The 25,455-nt window shown below is 48.6% G+C and overlaps 1 protein-coding gene and 1 long non-coding RNA gene across 3 annotated transcripts in view; both read left to right on the top strand.

Moving 5' to 3' along the window:
• Positions 1 to 399: 399 nt before the first annotated feature.
• Positions 400 to 2,509, top strand: LOC135422208 (uncharacterized). Its single transcript, XR_010434370.1, has 3 exons — positions 400 to 513; positions 700 to 782; positions 1,749 to 2,509. It is a non-coding gene; the product is annotated as an uncharacterized LOC135422208 (long non-coding RNA).
• A 1,486-nt stretch (positions 2,510 to 3,995) lies between these two features.
• Positions 3,996 to 25,455, top strand: part of LOC135422205 (hydrocephalus-inducing protein-like) — a 59,833-nt gene continuing 38,373 nt past the window's right edge. Inside the window, exons 1-16 of one of the 2 annotated variants that reach the window (XM_064671255.1) lie at positions 3,996 to 4,221; positions 7,026 to 7,128; positions 7,518 to 7,640; positions 8,683 to 8,805; positions 9,853 to 9,972; positions 10,941 to 11,075; positions 11,684 to 11,898; positions 14,409 to 14,536; positions 15,036 to 15,237; positions 16,304 to 16,469; positions 17,503 to 17,602; positions 19,543 to 19,661; positions 20,145 to 20,368; positions 21,554 to 21,621; positions 23,500 to 23,741; positions 24,549 to 24,649. In XM_064671255.1, the coding sequence (XP_064527325.1) occupies positions 7,566 to 7,640; positions 8,683 to 8,805; positions 9,853 to 9,972; positions 10,941 to 11,075; positions 11,684 to 11,898; positions 14,409 to 14,536; positions 15,036 to 15,237; positions 16,304 to 16,469; positions 17,503 to 17,602; positions 19,543 to 19,661; positions 20,145 to 20,368; positions 21,554 to 21,621; positions 23,500 to 23,741; positions 24,549 to 24,649 (2,018 nt within the window). In that variant the 5' untranslated portion in view covers positions 3,996 to 4,221; positions 7,026 to 7,128; positions 7,518 to 7,565. Of the gene's footprint in view, positions 4,222 to 7,025; positions 7,133 to 7,517; positions 7,641 to 8,682; positions 8,806 to 9,852; positions 9,973 to 10,940; positions 11,076 to 11,683; positions 11,899 to 14,408; positions 14,537 to 15,035; positions 15,238 to 16,303; positions 16,470 to 17,502; positions 17,603 to 19,542; positions 19,662 to 20,144; positions 20,369 to 21,553; positions 21,622 to 23,499; positions 23,742 to 24,548; positions 24,650 to 25,455 lie in introns of both variants that reach the window. The other variant, XM_064671257.1, reaches the window with a different exon arrangement.

Below are 25,455 nucleotides of genomic sequence, written 5' to 3'. Positions count from 1 at the left end.
TGTTCTTGTTTATCTTTCAGGAAGTTCATCTTTATTAAGATTTTGGTACTGCATACTTACAGCCACTTGACACTGATTTAAAATGCTGGACTTTGAAATAGTGAGTAATTCCCACTGACCTCAGTGGATCCACAATTTATCCCACAGCCCCTAGAAATGAACAATACCAAACTGACTCATCAGGATGGCTCTAGAATACTAGTGCTATACATAGAATAATAGATACAACTTGACTCATCGTGTTTTAAGTTTCCATAAATACTTACAGAAAGACTCTTCAGAAAGTACTAAAGTAATGTCAGTAGTTAAGCAACAAGCTCCTTTGAAAATCAATTGCAACTTCCTAATAACTAAAGTAAGCTCCTTTGAAAATCAATTGCAACTTCCTAATAACTAAAGTTTGTAGTGTGCTTTTCCTGGACATATAATTTACTGAATGTTGCCATGTAAATATTTTCTTTTCTCTCTTTTCTCTCCCTACCTGATCTCTACCAGAATGTGTTAGTAGTAGAGGTAAGTAAAGGTTGGAGGGGGTGGGGAATGACATGGATATTTTTCTCCCCTTTCTGCAACTTAGTACATATTGCATATAAAACAATATCACTGGGCTGCCAGGGTTTTATGCTCTAAATTAATCCACTGACAGTCTGGTTTTCCTTTCAGATTCAAAGGACAGTTTATTTCTTTAATCTCTTTCAGGACATTATTGAGACGGGTAGAACAATGAAAGCACTACTTTCAAAAATAAAAGACAAGAAACCAAGGATGGTTAAAGTTGTAAGGTATAATAACATGGCCACTGTATGTATTGTTATTGTATTGATATAGCAAAATCATCTGGGTGAATAGGCAATGCATGCTGGTGGGTGTTGGTTTGGTTTGAAGTTTGGGGGGAGAAGAAGTAAATGCAGGATGCAATCCTTATCCAGCTACTGAAAAACTAGGTGTTTATTAAACTGGGAAACTTACCCATGCACTACCACCTTCATTGTTAAAATTTTTAAAAAGGTTTTCTGGCTCTTTCTCTGTAGTCCATAAAATCTGATGGATTCTCTCTTGCCTACTTCCTCCTGTTTGAATTATTCTGTTCCATCCGTTTTCTATAACCACATCAGTTGCCTCAATACATGAATGACAACATTTTAAAATTGTCAGTAATACAAGTTTCCAGAATCTTGCAAGATTACTTTAAGTAGCATTATACATCATATTTTAGTAGATCTCTGAAATGAATTTTTGGGGAATGTTCCTGTGTCTATCAAGTGATCACTATACTTCTTGTTTTATGTGCTGGTTATTCTCCTTCTAGTGACTGTCCTGGAGGTTCTCAGTTTCTTCCAAAGGGCACAGGAAAACCAAGAATCGATATGACTTTGTGGAAGAAACTGGAGTGACATTGCACAGCTTGTCCCCTTCTCCCTCCCTCCCCACTAAAATCTTTACCTTCCACTTGAATGTGCTTCCCTCTCTGTGCTATTATAGTTTGCTGAGGCACTGATACATGGAAGGATAACGATCTGGGATGTGGAACTGAAAGGACCTGAATTTAAAACCACAGAGCCATTTGGACCTCCAGAACAAACCTAGATCAGAACCTTTCCTTCTCCCTCCATTATAAAGCTGAAAAGTACCTTTTTCTATTACAGTAATCTCCCTGTTTTAATTTAACTCCATGATTGTAGAAGCCTAAGGGGAGGGGTGGGAGAAGTGAAGTTTACAGCTTCTACCTTCTCTGCTCTGCCTTACAGCCTGCTTGTTAAAAGGACATGTCAAAGCCCAGGTTACAGGCCAGACTGTAAGTATTGTGTTTTTCTGGTTACCCAAAATACAGTCTCATAATTTCACTTCATGTGGTCTGTCTGACAACTGGCATATAAATTTCAGGAAGGCCAAGAGAAACAGGTGGAAAATACATGAAACCCAGTGAACTGATGAACAGTTACTTCACCCTGAGACCTCATGACCACTTCATTGTATCCCCCTGGCTGGCCTGAGCACAGGATAAGCTATTTGATAAAAAAATTAATTTTAAAAATCAATAAATAAAATAATTAAATATAAATTTAACTATTTAGATACCAGAAACAGAATCCAACCTTAGCTGTGTATGGTTTGACTTTGACCCCAGAGGGCAATTGTTTTGACTCTGTATTTAACTTGCCTTTTTTTCAAACTGAAAAGTCCTATTGAGTCGCAGTGCAACTACTTTCACACAAGTAAAATCTCACTCCTTGTCTCCTCTTTCAGGACTACTTCATAACTAGGTTTTAAACAATTATTTTGTTCATAAAATGCATTCTGTTAGCACTTTAACTGTATTACTAACTGATGGGAATGGTTTATATTCTAACCTCTGTTATCAATTTACAGCTGATTCTTAAGGAATTGTGCTCAGTACCCCGAAAGCTTGACATTTGTCAGCAATTGTGCTTAGTTCAAGCATGAGTTGAATACAAACTGTGTACTTAAAAACTATTTACACCACCCGAGTATAAAAAGAATTGTACTTTCTTACAGATATAGGCTTTGAAATTCCAGATAAATTTGTGGTTGGATATGCCCTTGACTATAACGAATACTTCAGAGATCTAAATGTAAGTATATGCATGTGCCTCCGCTGCTAGGTATGAAAGCTACCACAGGTAACCAGCAAGAATATCCACTTAGAGCTTCTCAACAACTACAAAACCCTCAAATCTGACTAGAAACTTCTGTTAAAAGCACAAATAATTTTTAAGGTGCCAAGCTGGTAATTCAATGTAAATGCATAAGAACTTCTTCATGCCTTATCTTTTAATGACTCTACTCCACAAGTCCTGTGGCCCATCTGTGGTGTACCACATTTTAAATCCCCCAGGATGGTGAGCAGCACACAGTCTACTGACCACATCTGAAAAGGAAATAACTTGTAATTTGACATTCATTTGATTGTCTCTCTTAGTGCAATCCTATGTTACTCTTTTCTAGCCAAGTCTTTAAGACGACTGTGTGTGGACTGTAAGTGAAGGTTTTCCCTACACTGTGTAATGTGTTCATCAAGATATTTCTTCCTTTGTTCCATTACAACCTCCTTGGGCTGCTCTGAGTGAGCATTAGCTGATAAAAAGAACTGATCTTTTTTTCCTGCTTTTGTTTTCAAAAGTACTTTCTTAAATCTAGTTAAGTGGAAAAGTTTTTCACTTGAAAGTCTGATTAATGAGACAAAGAAGTTCTGTTAAAGACATAAACAATTTGTGCTATTGCACGGCAGCCTGAAGGAGGATAAAAGAATTGAACAAACCTGACTTCTACAAAATATATAAATTTATATGCTACAGGTGAGCTTGGAAAGAATATTAACATCACAACTTTACCGCAAGTAGGAAACTTGCGACAAAAATGGCTCTGGGGTGTTTTCCTCACAATTCTAGTAATGTGACTGAAAATCTTTCTTGAATTTCCTTTGAAAGTAAAGATTGACTAAAGCTGTACTTTTTTTTTCCTTTAGCATATCTGTATTCTGAAAGAGAATGCCAAAGAGAAATATAGGATGTGATAACATCAGTCTTCTGGAACAACAGTTCAGAGACGTGTACAACTGTGTGGGCAAGCAAGAAGTGACCTACTAATTGTACTTTTTTTTCACTGAAGAACTACAACATTTTCTAAACATACTAGTCAATGTATTATTTCCTAGAGTGATTATGTAAAACAGATAAAGGTGAATGACGTTTGTTCAAATTTCAGTGAAACCTGAACAGAACACTGGCCGTAAACCAGATATTCAGGTATTCTGCTGGAACCAGGCGGGAACCTGGAACCTGTTTAGCCATGGCATGTACAAGTGCATATCAAGAGGTTTGGGTTTTAATTTAGTATAGTAAATAGCACATTATTTCTGTTGCATATAAACTGCACGACCTCCACACAGCCCCTCACGGCTCCCTTCCAGCTTCCATCCGTTGCCTGGCAACTGCAACACTGTGACAGCGACTGTTGCGTTGGTGCTGGCGCCGCGACACCCTCAGTTCCCTGTTCCCTCTCATCCTACCCTGTTCCCTGCGGCCTGAGCTCTGTCAGGCAGCGACATTCAACGCTTCGCCAAGCGAATTTTTGGAGAGATTGACTCTCCAAAAAGTCAGTCTTTTAGTCTGCCGAAAGGCAAAGACTGACCGGGCTCTTCACCAACTGAGCCCTTGCGGGGAATTGTCTTTGAAGATCACTCGTGTCCTTTATTGGAAGGTAAAGATGATGATGTTAAGGTTGACACCCTGCTGTGATAGACCCGGGTTTCCTGAGACACGTCACGAATTGTTCCCCAGCCCTGGCCATATTTATTCATTGCTTCCCTAGGTGGCCTCAGCTGCTGTGTCCTGGCACAGCTGGTTCCTCTGCCCAAGCTCAGGCCATTTGTGCTCTGAACACAAAGCTGAGCTTTCTGTGACCAAAAAAAGACCAGTTCTAAGTTCAGGCTGTGAGAAAAATCTCATTTTATTAAATTTAGAAAAACGGCAAAAGCTTGCAAAACAAAAGGAATAAAACAAAAAGGAAAAATTACAACACGTATTGGGTGTCCTAGGCATACAGGATTCCCAAGAACACCCCTTCCAATTCAAAAGTCCCGCTTATTAAACAGTCTTAAGGTTCAACCCTGTTTACATCATAGAAGAGGCGTTTTCCTCTGTGTCGTAATAGGAGGTGGAGTGTCCAGCAGTATGGGGTCTCTCAGGATCAGCCATGTGGCATAAGGGGTTTCTTTACTAATACTCATTTTACAGTTCCTTATTCCCGTCCGCATGTTTCCTTGACACCGGTTCCAGGCTGAATCCGGCGTCTTACAACTCCGCGATACGCCTTATATTTGCTTGTAATAAAACCGATTCTTTATTTCTCACAAGGCTGCAAAGGAAAAGGAAAAAAAAATCAAGGAAGGGGGTTTTTGCTGCTTTGACTACTGTTGAAGTCGGCAGCTTTGTGTCCGCCCCACTCCGTTTGTCTCTGGGGTCCCTGTTCCCGGGTTTCTCTCGTGCTGTTGCCGCTGGGCTTCCGCTCGCTCCCTCCTTCGCCGCTGGTCCCGCTCGGGCTCTTTCCTCCCTCGGACCTTTCCCGGAGCCCCCCCGGGGATTCTGTGGGATCCTCTCCGCCGCCCACGCTCCATAGCCCTGGTTTTTGCATACCTCCTGCTCTGCTTGTGTTTGTTTTTCCCGGTGCCTCCTTCGTTTCCGAGTTCCGGGTCCTTCCTGCCTTCTGAGCGGTCCCCGCTCGGGTCCCGCTGCTGCTTCCTCCGGCGCGGGTCTCTCGATCTCGTAGTTTGCTGGGGCGCCGGAGGTGGTGTCCCCCCCTCAGGGGGGGTGTTGAACCCGTGCTCCGGCGTGTTGAACCCGTGCCCCTGGCCGCTGCTTGGCTGCTGCTGCTGAGCGCGGTAGCGGGCGGCGATACAGGAACTCGCCGAGGCAGCGCGGCAGTTCGCTGGCGCTGGCTCCCCCCCGACCCTGCCCGGGGTGGCTGCAGCGGCGGTGGCCATGGTTCTGTCTCACACGGCTCTGTCCGGGCAGCGTGTGTCGGGCTGCAGTGTGCTTGTGCGCTCCGCTCAGCGGCTGGGGCCCGTCCCGGGCAGCAGCTGCTGGGGCTTTTTCGGGCGGCTGCCGAGTCCCCCACGCACATATCAAGAAGGTCGGTAATGTTCAGTTCTGACATGTGACGCTGGGCCCACAGCAACAGGTTCTGCAAGGGCTGTTCGTCAGTTTTCGCGCTATGCTGCTTAAGCTCGCGTTTTAAAATTAAATAAATGTGGGGTTTTTTCAGAAGATATTTGAGTCCCCATTGTACCCTACTTATCGTTACAAAGTCTTTAAAATAATTACCCAATCTGGAGTTCGTAGTCAGCTCACTCAGCAGTTCCCGCCTGCTGAGGACAAGTTTCCGTGCACATCTTCCGCCTTCTTTCAGTTCTGACTACGCACACACCACCGAAACACAAGGAGTGCTGCTTCCCTTGGTCCAGCCAGCCGATGGCTGACGAATCTTCTAAATGTTAGAAGGTTCTCAGCCCCACAGTTGTGGCGACGTTAGTGGCAGTCTGAAAAATAAAAGCTAGACACGATCCCAGTATGGGGGAACTGGAATAGTTTATTGAACACGAGAACATTGTTTTAAAGGCATCTGCGTTTGGACATGTTAATGAAGGGGACAACCTATGTTAATTAGGGAATTACACAAGTTTTTACTGCAGTTTCCAAATAGTTAATTTTTCTTCTAGTAGGATTACATGGGGGATAGAGGGATTACAGGGGTTTAGACATAGTTTTAACAATCATCCCAAAAAGTCCTTTCTTAATTCTTCTTGGAGCCAGGTTTATATCTCCGGTTTGCACATCAACAGGTCTCTGGACAAGGGTCCAAACTTCTTGAATCACGAGATGTTTGTCAGCCTTGTTTTCCTTTGCTGAAAGCTGGGTTTGGGCTCCCACAACCCAGTTATTCTCAAGACCAAGTAATAAATCACTGAAATCCAGATTAATGTTCCATTCCCCATTAGATGGTAATTTCCAGCTTTAAATCCTAGCTCTTGCTGCAGCATCTCCTGGTGTCCATAAGACAGTGTCGTGTTCTTGTGTTTCTAGTGCTTGAGACCCACTTTCTGGAGTTGTCTTCTCTTCTTGCCCTTTCTTGCACACCGACTTTGTACGACACAAACAGAGAGAGGTGGTTGTCAGGCTGGTGATTGTTTACCCTTAGCTTCTTGTAGGATAAGGATGCTGGAGAAGAACTGCCACTCGGATAAAGTCTGACGTGGTCCTGCTCCCCCATATGTTGTGTTTCTAAGGGCTCACGTTCCTTTAATGGTGTCTCCTCAGTGACCTAGCAAAGTTTGATGGCAAGGTTCACTCTGAACTGGTTGCTTACTACATAGACCATGATCAATTCACACACATGCAGGCACAGAGATGGGAACATCTATATTTATGTGTACAAAGGTAGCTATCAAAAGTTGCCCTTGAGTTCAGTGAAATAATCACATCAAATCCATTTGCGTTTCTCAACAGGCAAAAGTACTGTATCTGGTTCGGAGACCTTCACTGCAGTAAAGATTCTCCCTCCCTGGACTTGGTCCAGGGAGGGGGAACACAGTTGATGCAGAGTCTAGAGGTAAGTCCTGTGAGGAGTGGCTGAGGAAGTTGGGCTTGGTTGGCCTGCAGAAGAGGAGGTTGTTACAGTTCCTATACCACCAGCTATGGGCTGTCCACTCTAGCTAAGAATTTTCAAGTAATATTTAAGCTACAGCTTTGTCTCTTGTAACTATTATTAATGTTCAGAATGTTAGCTCCAGATTTCACTCTGATCCATCTTTGAATTACACAACGTAGCCATATAGTTCAAATAAAGTCTAACTTCCAGCCTAACAATTCTGGCTTACTTATATCAAACAAGCACTTAGCTACTTTCAAATAATATAAAATTCGCAGCACCACTGTATCTTTTGGGTCTGCCAGGAATGGGATTCTGGATTTTCAGCATTCCATTGTTGCTCCTTCCAGGTGAGCTGAGACACTGCCACAACTTATCCACCCACAACATCCTTCAGAATGGATCCCAGATTCCTGAAGAGAGAGGCGCTGGCTCGTCCTCTAAGGCCGAAAGAGCCTGAGAAGCCCAAGAATGTAAGTACCTGCTGTGGCCAGGAGCTGTGTTAAGGCTGGAAACTCCTCCCGTGTCCCTCTTCTCCCAGCCCCTCCTGCTGTCCAGCAGCACCGTGAAGCTACAGACCCCCTCCCCAGGTCTTAGGGCCGTGCTTCTGTTGGCAGGGGCTGTCATGGTGTGTCAGGGACAGTCCAGAGTCTTGCCTGGCTGTGCCGCTGGAGCCAAGTTAAACAAATGTAAAGCACAGGAATTCCTTCTGTCAGGTTGGCACAGTCACTGTGCTTCTCTGACCACACCTGCCCTCCAGGCACCTGGGCACGTGGTGGGCAGCTCAAACGCTGCCTGAAGCCTTGAGAGAGGTGGCTGGTCCCCCCTGGAACAGGTTCCTAACCAGTTGTTCTGTCTCATCTCCTGTGTGGAGCACAGATCCAGCCCTGCAGGCAGCAGTGGAATTGGGGCAAGTCCTCCTTCCCACCCACAAACGTCCCCTTTGCTGCCTGGAGCTCACTTGGCTGGAGGTGACCCAGTGCTGAGGCTCTGTCAAGGACATCTCTCTGTATTCTTCTGTGGATAGGACTGTGAGGACAGAGACAAAACCTGTGCTAATTACAAAGAGAGAACTATGGACCTCTTGCTCTGCACCTCTTGTCTTGGCACAACGCTGCTTTTCTGCTTCTCTCACACTCAGCCAGCAGTGACATCTTCACACGCTGGGGGTTGTGAGCCTTGGGCAGGGATGGAGTTAGGGCAGTTTGCCACTCTCTGCAAAGGTCACTGGCTCAATCCAGTGAAAGTAAAGAGGACGCAAATGCCCCAAGAGCAGAAATCCCCACACGTGTCACATCAAATCATGGAGAAGCTAACGAGGCAGAGCCGCCTGGTTAGAGCAAGTGTGTTCTGCTCGATACCATTAGTTTTCTGATGTTAAATATTTCAGCAGGTAACTTCCAGGACTGTCCTGGTGGCTGTGATCACAAATGATTCATCAGAGCCACTTGAACAAGAAAAGCCTTTCTGAACAAGGGCATTTCTGAGGCTCTTGCTGGTTTTTTTGCCTTTCAGTTTACCATTTTTGACATCAGGAACATGGGTCTCAGGCTCAGGAAGAAGCCAGAGAGCCCTCAGGAGACAAAGTTGCCCAAGATTGTCCAGCACCCAGGCACAAGTGAGAACTCCAAACGCAAGGTAGCCTTTTCCTGCCCTTTTCCTTGCTGTTTGATGTGACATTTGAAGAGGCTGTGTGCCTTGCCTCCAGCTTATTGAAACACCTCGGTGTCCGGGTCCTGTTGTTATTCCAAACTGCTGGTGGTGGTTGAGTTCCTTCTGCTGGGGTAAAGGCAAAACGTTTTCTCCTAGTGAGATGCTGGAGTCCTGATCTGTGCTAAGCCAACACAAATAATTTCTACTGAATCTGGTGGGGTTTGCTGGAGTTTAGCTACCATGGTGAAGGCACGATACCGGGGGAAGGCTGGGGCAGGACAAAAGGGCACCAGCTTGCCATTTTCTATTGTTCCTCTGAAAGAGCCACCTCTTGCTTTGGTGTTGTCACTGACAAATGCTGGGGGTCATAGGATTCCCTGCACAGTGGCAGCGCTGGCCTTTGAAGGCTGAGGGCCTGAGGTAATTACTCCCAATTTAACACAACTCCAGTCTTACTCAAGTTGTCCAGCACTGCTGAGAAGAGAGCTGAACCTTATCCCCATCCAGCATTCACCTTATTTGTCCTATTCCTATCTACTGTGGTACTTTCTTTTTGCCTTAACCTTCTCTGGTGCTGTTCTCTTCTTACTGGTGTCTAAGCTCTAGAGTCTGGAGTTGTGTGGGCCTCAGTCTCCCTGCCTCAGAGTAAAGGTCATCCAAAAATTGTTTCCTATGGAGTCTGATGTAAATTCTTGGGTTTCACTTACTGCTTGAGTGCTCAGTGAGTGCCCAGAGCTCTGGGACTCCATTAGCACAGGGCTGTGCTGGAGGCAAGTGCTGCCTGGCATTTTGGAGAAGGAAAGCTGGAGAAACTCCTGCCAAAAGAGCTGCTCAGCTTGAGCCTTCTCAGTGTGGTCCAGCAGCTTTTGATCAGCTCAGAGCAGAGGTGGGTGAGGTACTGTTCCCCCAGTGGCAGCTGGGCAGACCAAGTCACCAAGAGCCTGTCCTTCACCGGGAATCAACAGAGGAGTGTCATTCACAAACCTTCCTCTCAGCAGCTGAACCTCTTCCTGCTCTCTCTTGTCTCTCCAGTTCTCATTACCTGACCAGAAAAAGACCTTGCTTGAGCCTTTCCCATCTGAGCTTGTGTTTCAAAACTATCCCCTTGGCAAGATCTGTGAAATGCGCCTGCTTCTGAGGAATAGAGGCAAGGTAAGTGCTGGGATGTGGAGCTGTGCTAGAAGAGGAGAGTGTGCTAGAAAATGCCTGTTTGCTGTCCCTGTGCCTGTCTTCCCCTGAGGGCAGAAAATGGCAGCAGGGTGTCTGCAGGAATGCACAGCACTCTGGCTTGCCTGCACTGGCAGCTGCCTGGCCATAATCACCAGGCAGCAAGAGCCCCTGGAGAGCTGAGATTGGCTTTTAATAATGAAACCACACTGTCAGTGCTGGTCATGTTTCTCCAGGCAGAAAATACCTTGGAAGCCTAGAGTTGATAGACACAGCCTGCAGGGCCGTCTGGCTTTCCATCACTCTGGCAAGCTGACTGCTTTCATCTTCTGCACCAGCCTTTCCTGGCAGTGTCTTGTGCTTCTCCCTTGCTTCTTTACAGCCTATTTAAATTCTCTTTGCCATCTCATTGTGTTGGGGCTTGTCTCTTTGTCGTGCTGTGTTCCTCCTTTTCTCTTCAGTTTCCCAGTAAGGCCAAGTGTCTGGTCTCCTCTTGCTGGTGTGCCCATATGACTATCTCCCCACAGCTGGACTTCCCCACTCTAACTCAGTCTGTTCGAAGGGAATTTCTTCCTTTCCCCAGGATAATGTGCTGGTTGGCCTTCAAGTAGCACATTCTCCCTCTGGAACAGGGCTGCGTGGCTGTGTGCAGGCAGAAGCAAGCAGATTCTCTGGGCTTGTTGAAAATGAGGATGACTTGATTCAGGTGTTCTATCTCCATACTGCTGGTGCCTGACCTTCCTTCCCAGCAGGCACTGCCCTACTGCCTCTGGCCGAGCTGCTTTGCCCAGGCAGAAGGGATTCAAGGGATTTCCCTTGTGTATCCTCTGCTTGTACCTCCAGAGCTAAAAGTCCTTTGGGAAAATGGTCAAGGAAGGCTGTCACCAGGGCACACCCAGGTCTCCTCAGGTTTCCACAAGTGGCAAAATCACCATTTTGTGTCTTTCCTGCAGGTTAATCGGCTGGTGAAGGTCAGCATGGACAGCTCACCTTATTTCAAGTTGGTCGGCCCCAATGGTGTGTGCCATCAGATACCAGCAGGCTCATTTTGCACTATAAACATCCTTTTCATCCCTAAGGGGAGCAAGGTGAGTTTGGAGGAACATTCTCTCTAAAGCTACAGTGTTTGTTGCACACTGGTTATAGCCCAGCCCGTGCTGTGAGGTCAGCTCTGGGCTGGGGGCAGGCAGCCTGGAGCTGGTCACACCTTGGCACAGCATGGTGCTGCCCAGTCCTTGCAGTGGTTAAACACCTTGGCACAGCATGGTGCTGCCAGTCCCTGCAGTGGTTAAACACCTTGGCACAGCATGGTGCTGCCAGTCCCTGCAGCCGGGCCTAGAGGGCTTTGCTTTCCCTCCATGCCTATTCTTGAACGTTCACAAGGGAAGAGGCAGATGGAACAGCAGGGAAATGACAGGGAGGGCTGTTGATGTTTAGCCATCTCTAGGCTCACTGGAAGGGGTTTAATTATGGAAAATACCAGAGGAACAAAAAGATCCAGAGAGCTTTATTCTTTCCCATTGGAATGGAGCAAAAATGATGCTTTTTCACGTGCTCTGTTCTCCAGCCTTTATTAGTATGAATTAGTGGTCATTTTTGGGGTGGAAGAGGTAAATTCATGCCCACAAAGGCTCATAGAAAACAGCACTTTTTCTTCTGCCATGAGGATGGCACTCAATGCCTTGTGCTTTGCCAGTCTCTTTTCCTGCAAGACCATTTCCACGAGCTTGTCTGCATCTGCGAAAGGGAAAAGTTCACTGTGCCAATCCGGGCTGTTGGTGCCCGCCCAATCTTGGACTTCCCTGACGAGCTGGACTTCTCATCGTGTCCCGTCAACCACAGCACCCAGAAGACTCTGCTGGTTCGCAACACCGGGAACCTGGAAGCCTATTACAACCTCAGCACTGAGAGGTAAAGCAGCTCATCTGTCTTAGTGCAAAACACCTTTGGGTGATGGCAGAGTTGGGAAAGAGTATCCCAAAGGAACCAGAGCATCCGAGCTGCTGCACTGCAGCCACAGCTGGAAGCAGGCAGGACATGTGGGGCCTGCTGTTGCTTCTAGTGTTTTAAGCAGGATGCAAGCCCTGAGCTTTGTCTCTCCCAGATTTCCTGGGGACTGCTGGAACACGTTAGTAGTTGGTCTGCACTCTCCTGAGCACCAACACCTTCTGAAATGGCTGCCTCCCAGTGTCAGCCAAATAAACCCATTCTCCAGGAGGCCTCGAGCGTGTGGCACATCAGGGGGCCCCTCATCAGATGCCCAACGTGAGCTGTGTTGTGAACAGCCTGTGCCGTTCCTGTTAGTCAAAGCCGATCTGATTTCCCTTGTCAGCTGAGGGCATCAGTTATCTCTCCTGTTTCACGAAGAACCTTTGAAAGCCAGTATAAATTTTCAAGCAGATCATTTAATATTTGAATGGAAGCATTTTATTCTAATTAAGTGTCCCCCACCTTTCATTCAGATTTCTTTTAAAATACTCTGAAGTTCCCGTGTTTCTGCTTTTTTTTCAATTTATTTTGTTCTTGGTTAAATTTTTGTCAAACTGTCATTCATTCTTCCTTGGGAACTTTCTTCAAGGTCCTCTCATACCTGTTGATCTACCATCTGCCCATAGGCATATGCACAGGTGTATAAGAAACAGGAGCAATTTGGGGAATATGTGAAAATGTCGGAGATGCAGGGACTGATTTGCACTTGAGTTCTTAGTCCTGAACTTGGCTGGATCCTCTTCTGAGAATTTGAAAATAGGAAAACACCTTCTTTCTCAGGCATCCCCTGAAGTCAGCGCCAGGAGTCTCATTCCCCATCCAGCCATCTGAGGGCAGGAGTATATGGACATGGGGCAGGAGTAGGAAGGGAATGGGAGGGAAGGTAGTGCTGAAGAGTTGCCAGGGATTCCCCTTAAGTAGTAGCTTCTCTGTTCTGGAAAAATTTCTGGCAAAAGAACAGGAAAAAAATTCCATGCCTTTCCCAGGCCAGGCAACAAACCCCTGAGCCCCAGCAGAGCCCTGCAGCAGTCCTGGCACCCCCATCGGGGCAGATGCAGGGGCACGGAGAGTAATCCAGCTCTGGGGCTGGTGGGACCTTGTCTTTCCTCCTCTCTCTCCAAAGTCTCAGGCCCAGCACAAAAACACTGCTGGCCCAAGGCTTCTCCATTAGCCAGTAGTGATGTTCTCACTGGTGGTAATGGGCCCGGGTCAGGCCCCTAATTGCAGCAATAGCTCCTTAAGGAGCAGAAAGAGCAGCAATTCCATCAGCTGTCACCACTGAGAGGAACAAAGTTCAGCTTGCACACGGCTCCAGTTGTTCTTCTTATTTATTTTTTTTTGTGTTGCATTCTCTAATAATCATCAGATTCCCCAGGAAATGTTTTTAAGGTGACAAATTAACCATCAGCAAAGCACTAAACTTTTGTTTTCTCAGTGGGGCTGTACAAAGAGCACAAAGCCCAGCAGCCACTGGGCAGAAGCACCTTTCACCTGAGCTATCCCGAAGCATTAAAGCACTGATTTTTGTGTCAGGCAAGAGCTGTTTACCTGGTGACAAAGCCAAATTGCTCCTGTTAAATCCAAACTGCACACACATTTGCCTAATTATTTCCCTTGTTTCTCTGGTGGGCCGAGCAAAGAGTTACCAGGCTGATGACACTCCAGAATCCCAGACTGCATGGCTGGTGAATACACAGAAACCTCCTGTTCAGCTCCCTTGCTGTGCTGCTCTTAATGGCACTTCATTTAGCTGGGATTGAATCCTTCAGGCTGTAAACGGGACCCTCCTTTTGGGTATTGTTTCCATGTCACTGTATTGCTCTAATTTGCAGTTGCACTCATTCAGTTTTCATTGCTCCTTTTCTTCGAGCAGCTTTCATTGAAATGCTGATAAAACGTGCCCTTTCTTGGGCTAAACCAGGATGTTTACAAGGGGAAAAACAACCCCACACAACCACACTGCAAATTAAACTCATTATTCTCTGGTCTTCAAGGAAGACTTTAATCTCCCTGTTGATTCCTAGGCTGTAATCTCACAGGACAGGTAGTGCCCTGCCGTTTGCATTTCTTGAATAGGGGATTGAAAAAGAGAAATTTCTGAGGCAGTCAATGTCAAGTTGTGTATGCAAATAGCTCTTAACCCTCTCTGTGCTCTTCCCAAACCACTCTCTGATGGGATTGTTGGCAGTCAGACCCTTGAGCCTCCATGCAGAGTACGGGGGAGATGAGTTCATTTTATCCAACAGGATTTTCTGCGGGCTGCATCTCCTCAGAAGAGAGTCAGTAGCTGTTTCTGATGCTGTGTGTTCTGTCTGTCTTCTGCTGACTGTGGTTGCTTTGCTCCTTGCTTGCACAAGTCAGCTGAAGTGAACTAGACTGCAAATATCCCCAAACCTCCCCCAAGAGTCCTGATCTCTCTCTTGGTCTTGCAGCCCTTTCACTGTCAGTCCAGCCACGGGAATCCTCGACATTGGTGAAGCCATGCAAGTGACAGTGGAATATCACCCAAGGGAGATTGGGCATCATTCCACATCCCTGGCAGTGCACTACGACGTAGTTGGTGAGTGCTGGGCACTGCAGGTGCACTCACCCTGCATCCTTCAAAATAGCAGAGCCCTTTCTAAGCAGAATAACGTTAGACTTGCTCTGCAAACTACTTGTAGAACTGTTCATTTCAAGCCTCCGTGTGTTTCAGTGCTCAGAAGTGAGCAAAGAAGGGGCCAAGGCTGAGTCTGTCCCTGTTCTGGATGTGGTGTGTTGCTGTGTGCTGGTCCATCCCTGGGGGGACCCTGGTGTCAGCATGGTGTTCTCCATCCTGCACCCCCACCCCAGTCCTCTACCAACTCCCCACTGTCCCAGCCACCTGAATTCCCCCTCCAGCAGCACTGCCCCATCCCAGCTTTACCACAAAGAAAAGTGAAAACTAGTTAGTGTTTAGGGGGTTGATAAAGTGGATGCCCTCAAACAGGGATGAGATTTACCTGTGGTTTGCTCTGGTCCTTGTAATTAATTCCATCAGCGAGTGAGCTGAGCACAGACTCCTCTTTGCTTTGTTCCAGATGAAGATACCCACACCAGGCTTTTTGGAAAAGCTAAGGACTTCAACATCGGGCTGGAGAAATACTCTTTGGAATTTGACAAGACTTATCTCACACTGTCAAGCCAAAGAACCATGGTCATCCACAACAGAACTAACGTCACAGCCCGGTTCCAGTGGAAGGCTTTTGCTACCGAGGCAGAGGAGCATCCACAGAAGATCAGGTTGGTCTGAAAGATGCGGTGACATGCACTGCCCAAGGGTAAAACTAACATATGGGCTCAGGGGCTGCTTGTGCTCTTGAGTGCTTTAGGGTATTAGGAACAAGTAGGTGTTCCTGCAAAGTTTGCAGGGCAGTCACAGCTCGCAGTAAAGAGCCAACAAAGTTGCTGGTTGTTCAGTTGTCAGTTCGGGAGAGGTGCAGTTTGCCCAGAGACAGGGGGACCAACCAGCAGCTTTGGAGGATCATGTGGCCCTGTCCTCCCTTTTGAAGTGCTGTGGCCTCACCTTGAACAATGTCAGTGACCTCCAGAGCCACCTAATCAGCACATAATGGGGGACACACAGTAGGCCTGCTGGGAAGCCTGTAACTCCAGAGTATCACAGCCAATGGAGAAACAGGGAGGGACGTGTGCTCCAGGAAAAGGGGATAAAAGAAGCTGCAGCCTCCACTGAGTTGAGAGACCTCACTGAGGTTTGTTGAGTGAACTCTCCCTTTTATTAGAATAAAGGTTTATTTTTTTAGTTAGCTCCTCTGTCTCCTGGCCATTTATGTGAGTTACTTCTATACAGTCCTTCATTAGCATGAGAGGCGAGAGTGGGAGTAGTTTTGCCATTCCACATGCTCAGGTCTTAGTTCAGTGGTTGTCAGGGGTCCACTCTGGGGGTCCTCCAAGGCGAGTGGCCCCTAAATCAATCGTCCTATTTGTGACTCCGCTTCTTGCACTCGGGCAGGTATTCACTTGTTATATAAACACAAGGCAGTGGAAGGTGGGGGTGCAGAGTATCAGGGCCTTCTGGCACATCATGGTGAAATCACTGTCTGTTGATGGAGGTTGAGCAGAGGGTTGCCATCTAAGTGGCTGAGAGCCCTCCTCATGCCCAGCGCTGCAGGTCAGCCATGGAGAAACATTTCCGAATGCGCTGCCCCGTGGCTTGGGCTCAGCCCCTTGCTGGGGAGCTGCTGCTGCTCCTCCCTGAGCGCTTTGCTGCTTCTGCACTTACACTCAGCTCTGCAAATAAGTGGCTTATTAAATGACCTGCTGCCTTTGTTTCTCCCTGTGGCTGCAGGCTGTCTCTCAATCTGTCTCGGCCGCCCCTGGAGACAGCGAGGCTCTCCGTAGAGAAGCACTACGAGGAGCTTAGGCTTTACGACCGCAAGTTGGAGAAGGCGACAGCAGAGATTGAAGCAGACCCCATGCTGTTCTCAGACGATGTTTTCACCATTGAGCCCTTGGTAAGTGATAGCTGAGAACCTCCTCCCCCTCCCTGAATGAGCTCACTCGGCAGATCCCCACCTCAGCTGGCTTGATGTGCCCAGAGAGAAGACATCAGGTTCTTGGTGAGGCTGGAGAGCTTCTTGCAAAAAGCATTGCTACCCTGTGGGCTCCTGGAAGGCAGCAGGAACCTGCCTAAAGCTGAGCTCTGCTGCAAGGGCTCGACGTCAAGGGAGCTTGGTGCACGTCCTTGCAGTGTCCAGAGGGATCAGTTACCGCAGGAAGGGGCACAGCTTACACGTGATGTGTGGGGCTTAGCAGAGGGTGTTGGAGCACTGTCAGTTCACAGATTGACCTGAAGCGAAAAGGAGGCCAAATTCAGCCCAAGGTCATGGAAATGCCAGTCCCTCCCTGGAACCAGGACTTACAGCATGTCTGAGTCTCCCTTCCAGTGTCATCTGGGAGCCTGGACACAAGACTTTGAAATGAACTTTTTGAGTTCTGTTGCACGCAGGGACAGAAAATCTTTTTCTGTTTATGCAAGCAGACCTCCATGTCCTTCCATCAACCAGAGCCCTGATTATGAGTATTGGCACAGCGTGAGATGAAGAATCCCCGCTGTCTGTGCAGTGCAAAATCCCTCCTCATCTTGGAGTAAACCCTACAATAATCCCAGCCTCTGCTTTCTTTTAAAATAAGTTGAACTAAGTTTTTTCTTTCCAAGGAAGGGGATCGTGTTCTCTTCTTGATTACTCCTATAGCCCATCTAAGGCCAAGAGCCACCAGTGTCAACACAACAGCAGTTTCACACCACTGTAGCTGACAGCAGCACGATGTGACCAAGAGCTTGTGTCAGAGCAGTAGGAATATTGTAGAGTGGGAGCTGATCAGCTGAGCATTAAGAGCATCCTGCGGTTGTGTTGAGCTGGTTTTGGAGTGTTTCCTCGGGCTCTTTGTGTTGTTCACTCCTTGCTCTTAAGTAAAGGCTTACAGGTTGAAAAGAAGAAATGTGATATTGGAAGGTAAATTGTTTGCTGTTTCTTTCTGTTTTAGGAGGGAGAGGTTGGACCACACTGCTCAGCTGAGATCAAGGTGTTCTTTAAACCCCAAGATGCCCAAGTCTATAGAAAAATGGCCTACTGTTTGATCTCAGGTATGGCTCCTTCTCCTCTTTCTCTCACCCACAGTGAGGGGGAGGTGCAAATACTCTTCCAGCCCACTGGGCTCCCATGGAAGTGCTGGGAAGGGTCCATGGTCAGCAGAGCAGTGCTGGCTCATGTGCACTGTCCCTGCGGCTTCTTGGTGGTCTCCCATGCAAGGCCAGGGCTCAGGACACTGATCCCAGAACAATCCAAGCAGTGCATGGTTAAGCTTTCATGACATGGGTTTGCCAGTATTTCCTCAAAGGCCAAAGAGCTACAGAGCAGAACAGCTTTAAGGAATGGGCACTAAGCCCCTCTAGAGCACTGACCTCCAGGATGGCTCCTCATGGATCCATCATCGGGCGGTAGGAGCTGAGGTAGAAATGTGCTCCCTGAGCCTGGATCACCTCCCACTGCCCAGACAACAGCAGACCAGAGGTGGCTGAGCCCTGCTGAGCCCAGGCTGTCTGCAGAAGGACCACCCCTAGCCAGCACCTACTTCTCTCCCTGCATGGGAATTGTCACCTTCTGGCTCTCAGGCTGAGGTGTGTCCAGGTGGTGGCCACTGGGCTTGCTGTGCTCAGCTTCCAGGAGTGCTGTCAAGTCCTTTTCTGGGAGCAGTTATCATTGCTCCCCCACCCCAAGTCACCCCCTCACAGAGGTGGTGGCTTTGCTGTGCCCACACAGGGCAGGGAACACTCACAGAGCAGTGTGGTTCAGGTTCCCCTGTCCTTCCTCTCTGTCTCTGCATGGTGCTGCTTAGTGTTTTTCACCTTAAAGTGGGAGATGGCTGTCAGGTTTCCATCCAGGGAATACTCTGGGTTTGCCCATCTACCAGAAAGAGGTGGGAGGCCCATGGTCCTCCAGCAGCCAGGCTCCCGTTCTGGAGGGCACTGCAATCCCTAACCCAGCTACTCTGTTGCCTTCCTTCCTGCTCCAAGCTGATGGATACAAGTGTCATGAAACAGCTTTTTATTTAGACAGTAATTGTGCAGGGATAACTCAACAAATACCATCTACAGTAATTACTCAGGGCTCATGCTAACAAACTCTCTTCCTGTCCACCAACTGCCATTGTTAGAGCTGTGGAAGGAAAGCAGGGATTTAAAAAGTTGCTCCCAAGGCATTCCTTGTGATGTCCTGTATCGTGTGAAACTGTGCATCTCTGTTTGTTGACATGGTCAGATGAGAATCATGTTCCAAGCCAGTCACCAAACACGGGGACATTCTGTGAACAAGATGCTGAGTGTCAGAAAGCAGCAGAAGCTGAAGACTTTGGCAACAAAGTCCTGTGCTGTAGGGCCACTGCCCCCCAATTTAGTTAGAAGCCAGGCAGCAATGCCCAACTCTTTGCAAGCTTTGTCCCTTCACTGAATGGATTTCAAAGCTCCTCCAAGTGCGTGGGAAGGAAATCAGAATCATAGAATGATAAGGGGTTGGAATGGCCTTTAAAGATCATCTAGTCCCAAACCCCCTTGCCATGGGCAGAGACACCTTCCACTAGCCCAGGTTGCTCCAAGCCCCGTCCAGCCTGGCCTTGAACACTGCCAGGGACGGGGCAGCCACAACTTCCCTGGGCAACCTGTGCCAGGGTCTCACCACCCCCACAGGGAAGAATTTCTTTTGTATATCTAACCTAAATTTCCCCTCTTTCAGTTTGTCCGCATTACTCCTTGTCCTATCACTACGGAAATCATGTTTTAAACTCAGCATTGCTTTTTCAGGGTGCAAAGTGGTGGCTAAATGGGAAACAAGCCCAAGGGGTGGGTTGGAAATTGGAAGCCAGCCCCAAGGCATATCACCTGAGGGAAGAGAAGGGTCCATCTCTTCCCCCAGAGCATCAGGAGCTGGTCTCACCCATCTCGGAGTCAGGGACTAGCATTGAAGCAGCCTGGAAAAAGCAGGATAAGAGAGTAAGAATTACTCTACTGAAATGGAAATCTCTCCCCAGGCCGTGAGAGCAGGCTGCCCCTGTGCCTCACAGGGGAAGGCCTCGGGCCCTGCCTCCGTTTCAAGTTTGCGGAACTGGACATGGGGAAAGTTTTGGCTGGAGAAGCCTACAGCTACGAGGTGAGCAGCAGGGGCTGGGGTAGATCCTGATGGCTCCTCGGGCAGAGGGGAGCCTGGTGGACCTGTGGAATTTCTGGCAAGTTGGGCAGTTGTGAGCAGGGAATATTTGACCTACTAGTCAAATCTGGGGAATTTCACAGAATCTGGATCCTTTTCCAGGATCTGAAAGGTGTTGTCTGTTGTTCATGAAACCCCAATTCCTGCTTTTTGGCAACCTCCCTTGGAGATCAGCTGGGATGCTTTCTGCAAAACAACCCCTCAACACATGAAAGCAACACTGGGTCAAAAAGCTGAAGTGTTCAGAGCCTTCTGTTCCAGCCTCAGACTCAAGGCACCTGTTGTACTGTTTTGGCTTCTGCCACGTAGCAGCACACAGCATCTTCTGCCTTTCCAGGGGTTAATAATTTATTAGAAAGCAACTCAGCCTTCTGTAAGAAAGGAAGGTTGCTCATGTATTTCCATTTTGCTTTCTTGCTGCTGCAGGCAATCCTGATTAACACAGGAGCTATCAATGCTCCCTTCCGGCTCATCCCTCCAACCACAGTCCACGGCTCCTGCTTCACCTTTCAGCCCCAGCAGGGCATTATTCCACGCAATGGGATCCTGCCCATCCAGATCTTCTTCAGTTCCAGCACCCTGGGGGAGTTCGAGGAAGAGTTCCATTTCAATGTGGCTGAATGCCCTAAGCCTGTGACCTTGAGTATCAGGTGAGGAAGGCTCTGGGAGCTTGGTGGGCACATCTGTAGCTGTCTCTGAGTAATCATCTCCCACCTGCCTCATTTGGTGGTGGAGCAGAGAAAAAAGGTGTTGCTTGAGGTCTTAGTCTTGGCTCTGATGTTGGCATCCCCTTAGTGTGGGGGTGCCTTCTGCCCAGTGCAGGTACCCAGGAGCTGGAGTGACTCCTTCCTGCAGGGACTTCCTTCCGTTTTGGCCGTGCCAGGCAGTGGGAAGGCATCAGCTCTGGGCAGTTGCTGGTCTGGGATGTCCCCTATGAACACCCAGGGCTTTGGAGATGGGCCAGCCTGGGTGACTCTGCAGCCAGAAGTGGTTCTAAAATCCTCTGTTAATGATCTGTGCCAAAGGGGCAGCAGCAGCCTCACATCATCCCTCGTGCCCGTGCACAGGCACAGGCTGTGCTCCTTAGTCCTGTGCAGGGAGTGCTCTGGGACCTCCTTTCCACAGCAGGAAGGGACTGGGGTGGGAGATGGGGAGCTCTGCAGCAGCAGGGACTGTCACAAAGACTTGGGCATCATCCCATGGGCTGGTGCCATTGCAAAAGATAATCCTCGCCCAGCAAAGGGGAGAAGGGGTGATGACAGGAGAGGCAAAGCTCCCTTTTCAGCACCACAGCAGCACGACGGCTTGTCCCAGCTAGTCTGAACCATGGGCTGGTGGGCTAATGTGGTGGAGGCAGGAAAGCTGATGCTAGGAGCTCTGGAGCTTTGGAGGTGACTGTGTCTGGGCCACTGTTGGGAGGCACTGAATCAAGGTAGTAAAGAAACAAAAGGAATCTGCAGTCCATTCTACTAATAATATAAGGGAAATGGATAAAACATAACTAAAAGGTTATTACTTTGCAAGAGAAAAGTAGTGAGTCGGTCTTTCTCCTAAGGCAAGGGCACAGACCATCTCTGGGTGTGTGTACAGGGTCCTCCATGGGGCCAGCAGCACCTCGGGGGCATGCCCTGCCTGCTGTGGTGCCCTGAGCCCCATCAGCAGCTGTTGGCTGCCTCCTGTGCCCACGGACGCCGTGCTCAGCACAGGGTGCGGAGCTGGTTCGACACCCACGGGGCTCTGACACCAGCTTTGACCCACCTGAGCTGGAAGGACGGCCAAAGGCTTTGCAGTTCCCTTTAACCAAGCCGTTGCCTCCTCTGTCCTCGTCCTCGCAGGGGCCACGTCACCGGACTGAGCCTGCATTTCAGCACAACTGGCCTTGACTTCAATGACGTGTCCTTTGGTGAGTCTTCCCTGGGCTTGGACACAGCAGGGGGGATCTGTGCCCTGCCAAAATGGAGCACTTGAACAGAAGAGCATCTGTCACTCGTGCTCTTCCATGGCAGCCCGCAAGGTGTTAACTCCAGGGCTGCTGATGGCATTTCACCATCATGAGATCCAAAAGGACCAAAGGAATAGAAAGTCAGTATTTTCTGGTGTCCCTCGTAGTCTCTTCTGCTCCAATCTCCCAGTCCTTGCCAGCAGAACGACCATAAAAGTCCTCGTCCCAGGAGGGCCCAGGGGATAGGACTGCAGGAGAAGGGAGCTTAAGCCATGTACCTTTAGTGTGGGATGTTAATTAGTGGTGTGAGGGCACCTCATTATCCCTGACCAGGTCAGATGCCCCAGCAATAGCTCTGCCTCAGGCACCTGTGTCCTCAGAGCTGTGGGCTTCTTCTTCTTCCCCAGAAGCCCAGCTCTGCTGACAGAGCTTTTGGCTGAACATCCAGAGCGTTGCCATTGAAATGCTGGTTCTAGTTCTCCATCTCAGGCTCACAAAAGGCTTTGTACTGAGATGATCTACAGTTTAAATGTGAAATCAGTCATGGATTGACTGAAGGGCCGTTATCATTCTGCACCCAGGATGCCTCTGTGTTTTCATGCAGTTCATGGACTTTTTAAGAAAAACTCATTACCTTTCCTGAGCTGCTTCCTCCCCTCCATCACTGCTGAGCCCCTTCTTAGTTTCCTTTTGAATAAATGAAACAACACGAAAGGCAGCAGGCACAAATATTGTTCTGTTAGAGGAGATTCATCCTGTTTACTCTGATTTCATTCCTAAGACCTCCTCAGCTGAAGGCAGCTGTTGTATCTTTGCTTCTTTTAACTGTGCTGCTGGCTGTTGTCTGCATCTGGTGACCTTGGTCTCATTCCGGACTGGGACACCTGTGTTTGTCCTTTTTGTGCCCCTCCTGCCTCCCTGCTGGAGTCACTGCTGGAGCTGGGCAGTGTCACTGTTGATGGGCACGGAGAAGCTCCCTGCTGTGCCTGCAGTTGGTTTTCCTCCCCATCTGGGTTCAAATGATGCTTGGTAAGCAGGCCCTGGGAGATGTCTCCTCCCCACAGAGCTGGCCAGCCAAGCCACATGTCCACTGCAGAGCAGGCTGTGGGCTGGTGTCCTGGCTCTGCAGGACATCCCCACCAGGTGTGGCTGTATCCCGGCTTTCCGTTACGGGAAGCAAGTCTCAGAGCTAAGGTGGTGTCAGCTCTTGTGGGCAGCAATCACAGCCAGTGTGCAGTGTGGCTGAGATGTCCTCATTTGTCAGATAAGACGAGACATGGTTTCTAATCACTGATCTCAGAGCAAGCCTCAGGTTTGCCTCTAGTGAAGTGGGCTGTGAGTTGTACGTGGTTACCCCAAGCCAAGAGATACCTTAAGGATCCTGCCTAAAGAAACTGCATTGGGGTGCTTTGCATCATGTTCCATCCTCCCCTTCTTTTGCTGTAGCTTCTCCCCAATGACAACTCAGTGCTTTTATATCTTGAAAATGGTGGGAGTGTTGGCAGCGTTAACAGGGAATTTTATAGATTGAGTTTTCAGGGTAAATGGTCGATCTGGATGCACACTCATCAGTGTGCAGAAATAATTGATGGTGCTGGTTTGGGGCAGTTACAGAGGGAGAAACTTGTGGTGTTCAGCAGAGCTAAGAGTGGGCATTTCCAAGGCAGCAACCTGAGACCAGTGTCCAAGTTACGATTCATTGCTCGCTGAGCTGCTCAATGAGCTGTCATTCAGATAACAAAGAGCTAAACTCCAAGCGCAGTTTCATCCTACCAGGATATTCACACCAGAAATCACGAGATGCTTGGTGCCTACTTAGCCATTTGTGTCATTTCCTAGGCTTTCCTCAGACCTTGTCGTGCCACCTGATCAACACCTCTGTGGTGCCCATCACCTTCCATCTTCGCATTCCTGAGGACGGCCAGGGACAGCCCAGCCTTACCAGCTTTGACCAAGTGAAATACAACACTCACCCCTCCTGGGAAAAAGGCACACTGGCTCCATGTCAGGAGAAGCCAATGGAGTTCACTATAACACCCAGCAAAGGGACTATCCCTGCCCAGGGATTCCAGGAGATCAGGGTATGGGAGGAGTCTGGCCACACGTGGGTCAGTAGGTGTGGCTGAAACCTCACTGGGGTGTGGGAGGGCTTTAGTGCTGCCGGTTCTCAGTGTGTGGTGTGGGAGCTGGGTTACTTGGAATGTTCCTGAAGGAGCACCATTTAGTCTCCAAAATCATAAGCTGAGATCACATGGTCAACAGAAGCCATTCGTGTGTTGTTTTTGAGTGTGACTTCTTTGACTGAGAACAGGCAGAGGAAGGATGAGGACAGAAGGTGGCTGTTAGAGAGATGCCACTGTATAAAGTAGTTTGCTTTTCTTCCTGGTCTCATTTCTCCTCTCCCGGGGAGCAGAATGAGTTGTGGTCACTGCAGGGATCCCTAGTGAGGAAAGAAAGAACTTGGCAGCCATGAACTGCCCAGCATCTGCAGGAGCACACTTTGCTCTCAGCTTCCTGCTGAAAAGCTGAACTCGTTCTGTCCAAGTCAACACATTTCCTTTGCATTTATGTTATTGTAGTCAAATGAAAAATGGGCCCCTAATTTGAAGACAGTGGTGAGTAGAGCTTTAGTCTCATTATACGTGATTATGAATAATGCTTTAATTTAGCCACCTATGCCCTGACAGCTGCAAGGTGTGTTTAACAAATTCAATATTGCCAGAAGGCTTGTGTTACTCCCAGAGACTTGTGCTCTACGCACGGGCCAGCAGAAGAATTAAGGCAAAATCCTCCCTTTCCTTACTGCAAAACAGGAACTGGAAAAGACCACACATGGGTAATGAGCTTCTGGGAGAAGGGAAGTATTTACTGCTCTTCTCTTCCACCAGGTCACGCTGTGTTCCAATGACGTGGGACAATATGACTGTGATATGGTGGTGGACGTGGATGGTTTTGGCAAGGAGGTGTTGGCTCTGCGCCTCAAAGCCAGGTACCAGCGCTTTCCTTGCAGCTGCTCGTCCTTCCCCGTGCACCCACCACCAGAACAGTGCCTTGCTCGGGGTTTGCTGGCTGCAGCTCCAGGAGAAGGCTTGCTTAATAAGCTGGTTCTGCCCAGCTAGGTAGGAGAACAGCAGTGCTTGGAAAGCAGCCCGTGGTGAGAAGCACCCCTGCTCACAGCCAGACATGGCTCTGGGCCTTTTTCTATGGGGAACAGGAATGACATTATTTATTGGCCTGGCTTTTGCTGCTTGAGGTGTAAAAATTCCCCAGGTCCTCCTGTCCTTCTTCCTGCAAGAGGTGGGCTTGTGCTGGGTTCCAGCCACACTGCGACATTGGTTTGGGACACAGTGAGCAGCCTGCTGAGAGCTGGGGTCTGGCTCAGTTAACGAGGGCACGTGGCAATGGGAAAGGGGCTCATGGCAGGAGTGGGGAGGGCAAAAGAAAGGCAAGATCTTATGAGGGGAAAGTAGTCCTGGATGTGGCAGGTGGGATCAGGTTTCCCTGCTTCCCTCTGGCTCTTTTGAGCATTAACGTTCTCAGACTTAACACAGATGTTGCTGTCACTGCAGCCAAATTCCCTCCTGTGGTGCTGCCCTGGGTGTTAGTTGGATGACAAGAGGGATGCAGTTCCCTGGTGCCACTCCCTCTCCCAGGCAGAGCCGTCCAGTCAGTGCCTGGGCTGCAGTTTTGTAAAGCAAGTGCCAACGGGGACAGACCTGGGGTGCAGCAGCAAGGGAGCTGTAGGAACTGGGAGGATGATCACCCACTCCCTAGGGCAGGTGGTGGCTCGTGCCC

This window comes from Pseudopipra pipra, chromosome 14 (assembly GCF_036250125.1).
Source record: "Pseudopipra pipra isolate bDixPip1 chromosome 14, bDixPip1.hap1, whole genome shotgun sequence".
In the NCBI taxonomy this organism is placed as follows: domain Eukaryota; kingdom Metazoa; phylum Chordata; class Aves; order Passeriformes; family Pipridae; genus Pseudopipra; species Pseudopipra pipra.
The sequence above is the reverse complement of the archived record's forward strand: the minus strand, read 5'-3'. Positions and strand labels throughout refer to the sequence as shown.